A 12,404-nucleotide genomic window follows, 5' to 3' on the forward strand; every position below is an offset into this window, starting at 1 on the left:
GGGTTACCTGAAAGGGAAACTGAGGCAGGCACGTGTCATGCTACAGCCTGCTGCAGAAGGATGCTCCAGGCAGGGCTGTCTGACGACAGTACCATGATAAGGAAGACACAAAGGAAATGATATCTTCACTACGCTGGACTCATTTTTACACAGATACTTTTCTGGACACAACTATACCAGAAGTAAAAAGCAAAATATCCCAATGAGTATTTTATAAATCCCTCTAAAATAACTTGATGAATTTCTTCCCTGGGATCTTAAAAGCTTCCCACCACCATCCTTCCTGGATATAGCCAAAATGTGTTGGCTGAATAATCTGGAAGCATGTTAAAACTAGCCAGAATGACTGATCAGTAATTTGTACTGTACATATGTCATGTAAACTATTTAATAAAATTTTGAAACATTATGAAAATACTCCATAAAGACTAAGTGGTAGTTATTATAAATCACAGGTGTCAGAAAAAAATTGTGGATACTTGTCAGAATTCATAGTTTATAGCACATCATGCCAGAAATTTCAAAGTTGTCCAGGCTTGTCTTGGATGAGCCCAAAACAAAAAAGTGATAGAATGTTATTGCTGCTGTTCATAGTTTTCTTTATTTTAATTTATAGCTTTGTCCTGGTATACACACAAAAATACCATGTCTAATAAATATATTCTATGTAAGATGTAGTAAAAAAGAAAGGGAAATAAAACAACTGATTTGTGGGCTTTAGTTCAGGAATCTTTTTTAGGGTAAAACTGGAAAAAAATGAATCCATTCATTTCTCATTTCAAATTAAATATACAAAATCCTGAATTTAAAAAAATAAAAATAAAAAAAGTCCTGCTTGGCTGCCCACCGCTGATCTGGGCTCTCTGCTCCTGACATGCTACTGGTCAACCAGGAGTTAAGTGGGATTTTTAAAGAGCACCAGAGCAGTTTTGGTACCAATGCTTGCTGAGTTTCAGTAGGACTGGGGTGCCCAACACCAAAGTCTCACTCAGTATTTTCAATGTGGCAAGTCAACCAACTTGCAATTAAAGGGTCTTTAAAAGCCACTGACCACCATTCTCCTCCACCACTTCAACAAAAGACAGGCCTGAGCTCCTGTAGTCACCAGAACAGCCAAAGTAATATGGAAATATTGTTGTTTGCAACATAGCATAGGACCTGAGTGAAGCAGCATTCCATCGTGTGCACAATGGATGGAACTGATGTCTTTTTCTTACAGCAAAGTCCCACATATACTTATGGTGCTATGTAAATATTAAATAATAGAAACTATGGTTTCTTTGTCTTCCTACAGGGTGGAAAAGGAAGGATAGGAGTAGTGATATCATCATATATGCACTTCACCCATGTTTCTGCCAGGTAAGAGATGAACAATGCAAATGAATTACTGTGTTTGCATATCTTTCAAGGCTGGGGGAAAACCCTAAAATTTTCCCCTTAATTTCAGTAACCAGTCATTGTCCGATTGTCATCCATGCCCGTTTCAATCAGATGGTGCTGAAGTGTCTCAAAATTATGCATGATGGATGAGAATCTGTTACAAGCCTTCCTTTTATAAATTTTTAAAAAATTAATGGCATTTCTTTTGACTAGGACCAGATTCTACCAGTTTTACTCATTTAAGTAGTACCTTATTCCATGAGTAATCCCCATTTGAATCTGCCCATCCATATTATATACTTACATGGCTACTGTGACAGGGTCAGGCCAGATGGCTGTAGGAGCATGATAGAAGGTAGATTTATTAGCCCCCGCTTAAGAAGGTCCCTTTTCCCTGAGTAAGATAACAATCAGAACAATCAGGAAGTTGCTGGAACCAAGTAAGGCAGGCTAATCAGGGCACCTGGTTTTAAAAAGGACCTCTCCTCAGTTAGTGAGGTGCATGTGAGGAGCTGGGAGCAAGAGGCGTGTGAAGAGCTGAGAGTGAGTAGGCATACTGCTGGAGGACTGAGAAGTACAAGGGTTACCAGACATCGGGGGAAGGTCCTGTGGTGAGGATAAAGAAGGTGTTGGGAGGAGGCCATGGGGAAGTAGCCCAGGGAGTTGTAGCTGTCACGCAGTGTTATAAGAGACACTGTAGACAATTGAATCCCCAGGGTCCTGGACTGGAACCCGGAGTAGAGGGCGGACCTAGGTTCCCCCCATCCTCCTAAACTCCCTATTTGAGACAAGAGGAGGTGAGCTGGACTGTGGGTCCCACCAGAGGGGAAGGTCCCTGGCCTATCCCCCGACCCACTAGGTGGGTCAGCAGAGACTGTAGGGATTGTTCCCCTCCCTTTCCCCATGCTGGCCAGTGATGAGGTTAGCTGAGTGAACGGCAGTTTTGAGCCACTAGCAAAAGGGGCCAAACTGAGGGCTGCTGTGAATCTCTGAGGTGAGCAAATCCGCCAATAAGCGCAGGACCCACCAAGGCAGGGGAAGAACTTTGTCACACTATCATCACTGTAATATCTCAGCATCTCACAGTCTTTAATGGATTTATCATCGCAACAACCCTGTGAGGTAGGGAAGTACTATTATCTCTATTTTACAGGTAGGAAACTGAGGCACAAAGAGACTAAGTGACTTGGCCAGGGTCACACAGGATGTTTGTGGCAAAGCAGGAATTGAACCCAAGATTCCCACAGGCCCTCCTAGTGTTCTAACCACTAGACTATCTTTTCTCTTACTGGAGTTACTTCTGGAATAGGTGCTACTCATCATGAATAAAGTTATCAGAACCTGGATCTAATATTCACACCAGAGCAGGGATCCCCAAACTCTTCCAAAGTGCAGAGCACATCTTAATAAAGAGATTGTCTCATGAACCACATCTCATCACCTCTCGTTAAGAAGGAACATGCATCTAACAGAGCAAAGGACTGGGAGTCAGGAACTGTGGGTTCTGTTCCTGGTTCTGCCACTGATTTGCTATGTGAGCTTGGTATTTGTGAAATTCTGGTTGTCTGTTAAAAAAAAAGAAATTTGGTAAATACTATCTGAAGGATAGAACACACATATAATTTTCTACTTCTGCCTTTCAATCAAAATTGGCCAGATTCTTGTCTTTAAATTTGTAAAAGTAATTCACAGAGACCATAACTCAAGCAAGATCTCAGTGACACTATTTTGGACTTAAATCGATTTGGCTAAGATTAGACTCAAGCCCTGGCACTGCAAATTATCTATTCAATTTGTGGAAAATGGGTGAAATCCTGACACCGTTGAAGTCAATGGAAAAACTCGTATTGGCTCCACTGGAGCCCTGATTTCACCTAATATATTTCCCATTTACCTGGTCCACAGATAAACAACCCAGTATGATTAGGAAATGCCACTAGCTACATTGTGTACAATGGTACACTTTAGAAAATGAAGTAATACAGTTATTTCTGGAGGAACTAATCTTCAGGACAAGGATTACCACCACTTCACCTACCTTAATCCTGTGGGACAAAAGAGTTGTCATGAGGATACTGCAGTGCTGTGTTGTGATCTCTGTGTTGTGATATTACACCAAATTATTATGGCATCTCCTCAAGAAACCACATAATAGTGTCCTGACCCAACAGCATGGCATCTTGATGCAATGGTGTGATGTCCTGGCATGACAGTTGATGTTGTATTCTCCCCAAAGTAAATTCAGGATTCTTCCAACTCGGTTGCAGGATCTGAGATTGGAAACTTCCCAATGAATTTCAGGATGCCTGGCAACTCCAATCCAAATCTTGCTTCTTGTATATTTAATTAGCGGGAGGGAAAGAGCTCTAGGAAGTTCCCAGTCATCTCTAGGTTGTCAATATTGTACATATGTCAACAGTTCCAGGCTGTGTGAGAAATCCTTAGCTCTGGTGACAAATGGGATATTCGGGGGAATGTTTTTTTGGGGCTTCCTCAGTTTTTTTTATTTTGTTCTGATTTTACTCATAAAACAAATATGCTAGTTTCTTATTGTTCTATTCACTAGGTCTCTTTACTGCTATAAAATAGTACTTTGATGCTGTTGATATTGCGGGTGACATTTTAGCATTCTTTACTCTTTAAATGGTGTTTCAGGAAACAAATTAGAGCAGCAGTTCTCAACAGGGGATCCGGGGGGGCCCCATGGCTAAAACCCAGAGCCCGAGCCCCAGCACCTCCCACAGGGCTGAAGCCAGGACCCCCGGGGTTAAAGCCCCAAGCCTCGGTGCTCCCCATGGGCAGAATTCGGAGGCACGGGGGGTGTTGCCCCCACACACACTCAAAACTACACTGCAAGAACAGGGCAGTCCTGGGGAAGGTCCACACACACCCTTTCCACCTCCTTCTCTCCATGCCCCACAGCCAGGTCAGAGGCAGGAAGCCAGAGCCGGGCAGGGTGGGACAGCTGCTGCTCTGGCTGGCGCCATGGAGCAGGCAGTCACTGCATTCTCTTGTCTCCTGCTGCTGCTGGTGCAGGGGGTTGAAGCTGCTCCTCAGCTCCCAGCCCCCTTTGCTCATGCAGCCGGTAAGAGCTGCCTGGGTGAGGAGACTCGGCTCCATGGCTGGCAGAGACTTTGGGGAACAGGGACCGCAGGGGAGCCCTCCTGGCACATAGCTCCTAGCTACCCCCCTGCCTGCACCCTGAGCTACCCCCCTTCCTGCACATGGCCCCTAGCTACCCTTCTCCCTGCCCCTTGAGCTACCTGTGCCTGCACACAGCCCCTAGCCACCCCCTTCCTGTACCCTGAGCTGTTTTCAAACTTTGTGAGCTGAGCCCCCCATCTCTGAGTTATCATTTTTGGTTGCACACTCCCCCTACCCCACCCCCGCACACAACCCAGACAGGGTGGGTGGCCTGCTGATGTGAGCTGGGGGGTGGAGGTGGCGCTCCCTCTATGGACCCCGCCATGTGGAGCTGGCTCAAACCCCACTGGCCCCTGCCCACCCAAAATAGAAGTCAAACTACATCTGTGAACGAGCCTCCTCCCCCCCTCCCGCAGCCCAGAGCCCAGAATATGCCTCAGCTAGGGGAGGAAACATTATCCCTAATTTTCCTGAAGCGTTTGTCTAAGCAAAAACAAAAAAAGTTCTATGAGAACACTTGTATGGTTGCCATCGTGCCTTTGCTGTCTGGGTCATGAGTGCCCAGTTTTCTAATTCAAGAAAGATTACCTGCAGCCATATTTAACTGGGGTAACCCATGCTCTCTCTAAGAGATATTAAGCTTTGTTCTTACAGATAAGGATAAAAAATCCTTTGCAAAATGAGAGTTTGATGCTTAGATCCCTGGTGGCATGACTAGTGAGGATGTATAATGCAAAACACACTGAACATCTGTCTTGCCAATTAAGATGAATTTGAAATGAGAAGGATAATTGCATGTGTATTTATCTATCACTTTAAATAAGTGGCACGTAGTGGGGAGAACACAGCAACTAGCCATTTTTAAAAATGATCACGTATGTGATTCAGCAGTAGATAGCCATGGAAGGAACAGATTTCTTCCACAAGCCTCTAAATCACTTAGTCTGTATTGCGCCATCAGTTTTTAAGCAGAACTCCCTAATGAACGGAATAGAAATTCTACATAAAACTTGATGGAACAATAGGTACAGCCTTTAACAAAGAATAAAAAAGAGAGTTCAGTGTTAATCAGGTTGTCTTACAATATGCCATAAAATTTGGCCTTGTTAACACTGGTTCTGCACTTGTAAGGAAACTCCCTTCTCTTCATGTGTCACTATATTTATGTCTGCATCTGTAATTTTCACTCCATGCATCTGAAGAAGTGGGTTTTTTTACCCACAAGAGCTTATGCCCAAATAGAACTGTTAGTCTTCAAGGTGTCACCGGAGTCCTCATTGTTTTTATGCCATAAAATGGTGATTTCTGTGTGTATATAATGTAATTTAATACCTCTTATCCTAAAGCATTTGACACTATGCACACAGAGCCGCAATGAAATACAATCACCTCCTTGGTGGAGGGCAACAAATCAATTAGTACCCAGCAGCAGGGAGTAGGAAAGGAGGTGAAAATTTTGCCCAGTCCTGTTCTGGAAAGTGCCATGGGATCTTTAACATCAATGAAGAGAAGACAGGACCTGATCCAACATCCATTGAAGGCAAAGGGGGTTATCCTTAGTTTTTAAAGTCTTCTATGAAGACTCAACAGGGCTAAGCCAACTGTGATGGGATTTTACCTTGTGGTTCCATGGGGTCTAGTTACTTCAGACCTTATATACGGATGTTAATTAGCATCAGTCTACCAGATCCATTTACTCTCATATGATGATTACGTATTTGTCCCATATACAGCAAAAAGAGCACAACTTGATACTTGGGAACAAATAATTAGGGATTGTCTCATTTATTTGGGGGCTGGGATCATCATGGTTTTCTGTCTGGTACTTGAGGACCTCATTTTTTCTGTGCTCTTCTGCCTTCTCTGCCCATATGCCCAATATCCACTCTCATTTTAAACAAAGAATAATAAAACCAAACTTCTTTCACAGCCTACCATTGATGCTCCACAATAATCTACGGGGGGTTCATGGTTGACTTGCACAAAGCCCTTCTTTCCCAAGGCCTGATTGTTCTGCTTCTGGAGCATACCCTCTCCTGGTAAACCAGATAGCAAGAAACCAGGACTGAGTAAATCTTTAGAATAATTACATGTATGTTAGTTCAGTCAGAATTCTGATGCTTTTTCTTTCTTCTTTTTCTTTTTCTCTCTTCAGTATTAGCTGTTGTAGGTTTTGGGACATAATATTAAGGAGGGAATACAAGTACCCTCCTATGCAGTCCACAGAGAAAGCTGTATTGATGGGGCTAAAAGCAAATTGCGACAAGTTGTTCATTGTGCATCCTGGGGGTGGCTAAATCCATTGCATTGCAAATCTTGCATATTCATGTATGAAATGCAAAATCCTGATAATTAAACATGAGAAGTAGGTGCTTTGTCTCGGGGAGGAAACTGCCTTTGGAGTGGAATTAAAAGGTGGCAGTGGAAAAACTATCCCAACCTGACCTGTGAGCAGGTGGGTTGGCAATTACTGAAGGCATTTTGTAGTTTGGCACATTTCAAGCTGTAAACCGCAGCATTTCCAAGATAATCCTGTGATGAAGTGGGAATTTTTGGCAATGATTTTTATGATTCTTATGTGTGCCTCAGATTTCCCTATATGTTGCATTACTACCCTGTGGGTGGAAAACGAGTGTTTGCTCTCAGGGCAGGCTAAGAGATGTAGGTATGAATGTCGCCTAGCTGTCTGAGCTTGAAGGAGTCATTGGAAAAGGACTGGCTGAGGCCAACCCCATATCAATGGAGAATCCAAAAAGACAATGGCAAATCCAATCACCAGCATATTGACTCCTAGCAACGAATGACCCAGAGGGAGATGGATTTCTCCATCTCTCTGCAGGGAAGCTCAGCACAATTCCCCAGAAAGGACTGGAGAGGTAGGAGGATAAGAGTTGGCTGCTGGAAGAAGTTGGGGATCTCACCTGGAATCTGAGGAAGGAGGTCAGACCTAAAGAGAGACAGAGCTTGAACAATGGGGTTCACTACAGCTTGGCTGGGCTCTGGGCTAACGAGAATGGACTTGCTTTAACTTTCAGTTCTCTATGCTAAACTAAAGACTTCCTATATTGTGCTCCAGTTGACTAATAAACCCAACTGTTTTGACAACATTGTTTGTTTGACTGCTAATGCTTGGTGAGGTGCATTAATCCCTGAGGAGCATACAAGTCTGTACCAGGAGTCTATCTCAGTTGGACTCACTGAACAGAGCTCTTGGTGTATAGTAGGAGAGCAGGACCCTCAGAGGTTCAGTCTAAGGAGGTGGTGAGTCCACATGGCTTACCCTGGAGGAAGACTCCTTTTGGGTCTGGCACACTGAAGGGGTTCCTCCAAGAGACTGTTCCAAAGGTGGGGCATAGCACTGATCCTGTGGATCCACAACCAACCCCAAATGGAATAACATGGTATCTACTTCTTTGTTTTGATAGCGCTGATCAGGCTCTAGACAGATTTGCTATGAAGAAATTCTTCGATGATAAAGTTTCAACTTTAATGCAGCCATCCCAAAAAAGGTATTTAACTTATATCTAATTTATATTACTAGATGAGCAAATGCCATAGTTTCTCCTCACTATCCAGTGGAGGACATTTCCCTGAGATTTTCCCACTTCAACTCTCCACCTTGTAGCAATCTTCCTTAAAGGAGATCTCTCTCTGTTTGGGTGTATTTATATACACATAGGTAATATTTTGGTATGGTACAAAGGTTTCATCTATATGTGTTTGTACTTCATTATGTCTAGGCAGCAAAGCAGTCCCAATACACTTTAAAACCTCTGTAAAAGAAATGTAAACTTGTCTTTTTCTATCTCATATGACATTTTAGTGAGAACATGATGGAGTGGCGTGATATAATGGTTTTATTGACATTGTTTGGGATGATTTACATATAAAACGGACATCTGAGTCATGACAATAAAATCTTTATATCACACTACACTATCATATACTCTGTCTATTCTATAAGTGAAGGTGAGACATTACTTAGAGCAGATAGTTGATGTTTTGGGATGTGAAATAGTCTTGAGGTATGTGTGTGGACATCTGTGCAATTTAGGATTAAACTAGTGGATGTTTCAGTACCAGAAAAGAAGGGAGCAGCTGGAAAATGCCTACTAGGTAATTGTTATACTCTCATGCACCAGTCTTCATTTCGATGTGTAAAATATCTACACAGGGAGTTCATTTGGGATCACTGATTACTTTCCCTTTCATCAGCAGATATGTAACAATTTTAGCACTTTGTTTTTTTAAAAAAAAAGACTTTGTCAGTAATTAAAAAGAACAAAGTCATATAGTAATAATGAAGGTCAGGAAATTCACTCTGTTTCTGGTTGGGAAAGGCTTTCCCAGTGTCTTGATGGACCTATCCAGTGACCTACACAGCTGTTGTTGACATGAAAAATAACAGTCCCATGAGTTTTTAAATAAACTTAAAAAAAATATTTAGCCTGGGGAACTCGTTATCCGTTCGGCTCCATATCTGCAAATAAACCTTGCATTATTAAAATGTGACACTTGTAAATGGCACCTACAGGAAACAGTGGCATGCACCGTGGGAGCAAAAGGAATGAGACAGTCTCAGTGCTCCCATCAGGATGCCTTCTGCAGTATGAACAGCTCTGACTTTAAGTCTCTCCCTTCTGCAAATAAGTTTCCATGAGAACCAACAGGCCTCACAACAGCATCTGTGACCTGTGCCTCATGGCAGTTGTTACAGCCATGCTGACAGGAAGTTTCAGTAGCTGCTGGCTTGCACGTACAGTGTGTGAGCCCTAAAGCCAAAATAAAATACCTGTATGATGCAGGATTTGGTCTGACATGCTCTTCTGGAATATTTGTTTAGTTTCTCCAGGGGCCTCTGGGAGGCACTAATTCTCCTCCTGAATGGTGGAATTAGCTTCTTTGTGTTTTACTACGACATTGCAGTACTCAGTCTGCCTCTTGCACGCAGAACATACGAATGCAGGATATGCCATAATCTAAATCTGGCCTCTTGTGCCTCTGGCAATGGTCAACGCTTGTTATTGCAGAGGAAAGTGAAACAACTCCATAATGCCCCTGGCTAATTTTACAATGCTACTTGATCCCAGCTTATCCTCTAAAGTATGCAATTAAATAACCCCATTTTAGCTTGCTTATCTACTAATGTTATTACTGGGCATTCAGGTGTCCAGATCCTTACTGACATTCAACTGATTATGAATATATAATCTTAAAACATGAACATACACACTCACTTTCTACCTACCCCATGGCTCAAACATCTGAGAAATCTCACTTTGGGTTCCAGTCCTCCAGGACTTGGGCAAAATTCTCAGGGGCTTCAACTGAAGTTTTGCGTGAATAGGAACTGCAGATCTGAGCCCTCTATATGTGAAAGGTGAATTGTGTGTGAGTGTGTGTGTGTTTTAAGCTTCGTTGTTTAATCTCCTCAAAAATATCAAGTAAACAGCTGAATAATCAGCTATAAACACAATAATGAATGCAATGGCAGGAGGATCAGGACTTAAATTAGAGAAGGGGATAAATTTGGGGGGTCATTAAGGAGACAATGGGTATGTCTACATCCCAATCACAGGTTTGATTCCAGCTCAGGGTAGGCATGACTGCATTACCTTTAATCTAGCTAGTGTGGCTAAAATGGCAGTGAAGACACAGTGGTTTGGGCTTCGGCATAGGTTATACAGGCCATAAGTTGGGCTAGCTAGATTAAAACTAGCATGGCTGCAATCACACCCTGCGGTTACAGTGTAGACGTACCCATGGTGGTAGAAAGAAAAAGGGTTAAAATTTGTGCCATCAGTGCAGTATTGTCTTACTCCTGTTCTTGCAGCCAGGCAGATATGATAACCTGTACTTGTGCTGCTGACTGAACAAATACTGCCAGAGAGCCTGGAGGAGGAAAACAAGAAGCAACATTGACATTGAAGCAACCCTTGCTACTTGTATTTAAAACAAATCTAATAAAGAAATAACCCCAACAACTCCAGACTCAGGGCGGTAGAACTATCACTGTCAGGGAGAATCACTACAACTGTGATATTACCCATATTGCTGCCACCTAATTTGCAGCATGTGGTGTGTTAGTTGTTTTTTTAATGATATATATTTTATTCTTAAAAGCAATATTAAACTAATTTAACACCCCTTGTGGCCAAAAGGGGAGTTTGAAACAGGGAAATCAGTAGCAAAATGGAATAATAGAATGTATCTTGCCCCTCCTTGTCTTTTTGTGCAAGAGAGACTGCTATTTTTTAATCTTATTCCATTTATGGGATGTGTGTATTTTATTTCTTACAAATTTGGCCGATCTTGGGGAAATTAGCTGGATATTTAAAAGGAGGGAAGGGATATAGCAATCCAAAAATAGGGTACAGAATGAAAAACTTATGTGGGGAAGAAATGCAGTTATAAATTAAAACTTCCCTCAGTGGGAAAGGCAATTACAGAGCAGATAACCCTAGGTCTCATTGACCTTTGCTTTCCTGTGAGGAGGTTCATATCACCACAAGAATAAATTGTTCTTGAACAATTCCTCCAATGTACTAAGCACAAACTGGCTTTACTTGAATATCAGATGTTAGTCCTGCCAGCCATTTGTCTGTTAGTGCAAGAGGGATTGGGAAACTATCTCAGGGTGTTTAGGGGGAATGAAACAACTTGTGGTATGTGTGCATACTTACAAAAAGGGCACCTACTCAAGTGGCTTTATTGATGTGCAGACCAGTTCACTAGGAACTGAGCTGGACTCATTTCACTCTGACTACCAGAATGCTGTCGACTTGAGTCACAGTTAATATGTACTGGGCTGAAAGTGACCTTTACTAGCTTCCTGAGTCACCCACACATCTCCTTTTCAAAGCTGTTAGGTGGAATATTCTCTCCTAAATTATTTTAGTACAAATATTACCCATAAAAGCAACATCCTTGCCAATAATTGAAAAACTTGATAAACAGAAGCTTCTCTTCATATTTTGATGCAGGTTATTCTATTCCACTTAAACTCTAAGGCTAAATGAAGCAATGATATGCCCTCTTGTATTAATTATATTCATTACAACGAGAAGATCATTTTCCCTGGGATTATAACAGTCTTTTCCTTCCTGGCTAATTGTGTTGCATTTTCTTTTCAGATATGTGCACTTCTTAAGTGGCCTTCTGTCTGGATCTGTGAAAATGAACACGACTCCACTCTTCCTGCACTTTGTCATCCTTCATGGCATCCCAAGCTTTGATGCTGGAGGAGGTACATTATTTCACTTGCTGTTTTCAAGCCTTGCTCTTTTTGATACACTGCACTCTTATTAGGATGGGCAAACCAGTACAGTTCAGATAAGAACTCCCTAAAACTTCCCCTAAATCTCAAAACAATCTCAGACCTTTCTTGAGGTTTGGAAAATTTCCATTAAGGAACAACTCCTCGCCTCAACTATTCCTGCAAACCAAGGGATGAGGAAAACCCAACAGAACCTCTAGGCAAGGGCTAGTGTCAGAGTGAGAGTGGAGGAGCACAACTCTCCAGTTCTGCTAAATGCAGAGATAGCACCTCCTTCTCATCTTCCTTCCAATGGGCTGAGGGACTTCCTGTGCAAGTCCTGCCGTCGTCTCACTGACATCCGAACAGCTATGTTCCCCTTACGTGGGAAAGTCTCAGTGCTGCTATCCCACTCCAGTGTAAGGGTTACCTCTGCCTATTTAGTGTGGTCTGCTTCCTCATACTCCACTATTGGGCCTCCTGAGGAGGTGGCCTCAAAGTCAGTTTCTACAGTCCGCTTGGATCTACTGTTCTGGGCGGTGACATGGGCCAGCAAAAGCATTTTGCTGAATCTGCTGTTCTAAAACTTAAAAAGCACTCTAGAGCTTACACTCCAGCAAGGAGG

The 12,404-nt window shown here is 42.5% G+C and overlaps 1 protein-coding gene across 13 annotated transcripts in view; it reads left to right on the forward strand.

Moving 5' to 3' along the window:
- The window catches only part of TNS3 (tensin 3), a 418,803-nt gene that overhangs the window by 271,050 nt on the left and 135,349 nt on the right, over positions 1-12,404 (forward strand). For 12 of the 13 annotated variants that reach the window (XM_078851678.1, XM_078851681.1, XM_073332748.2 and 9 more), the window contains 3 exons: positions 1,295-1,359; positions 7,950-8,033; positions 11,658-11,770. In XM_078851678.1, the coding sequence (XP_078707804.1) occupies positions 1,295-1,359; positions 7,950-8,033; positions 11,658-11,770 (262 nt within the window). Of the gene's footprint in view, positions 1-1,294; positions 1,360-7,949; positions 8,034-11,657; positions 11,771-12,404 lie in introns of those variants that run through there. The other variant, XM_078851683.1, reaches the window with a different exon arrangement.

The sequence above is a fragment of the Lepidochelys kempii genome, chromosome 2 (assembly GCF_965140285.1).
Source record: "Lepidochelys kempii isolate rLepKem1 chromosome 2, rLepKem1.hap1, whole genome shotgun sequence".
Classification (NCBI taxonomy): Eukaryota; Metazoa; Chordata; order Testudines; family Cheloniidae; genus Lepidochelys; species Lepidochelys kempii.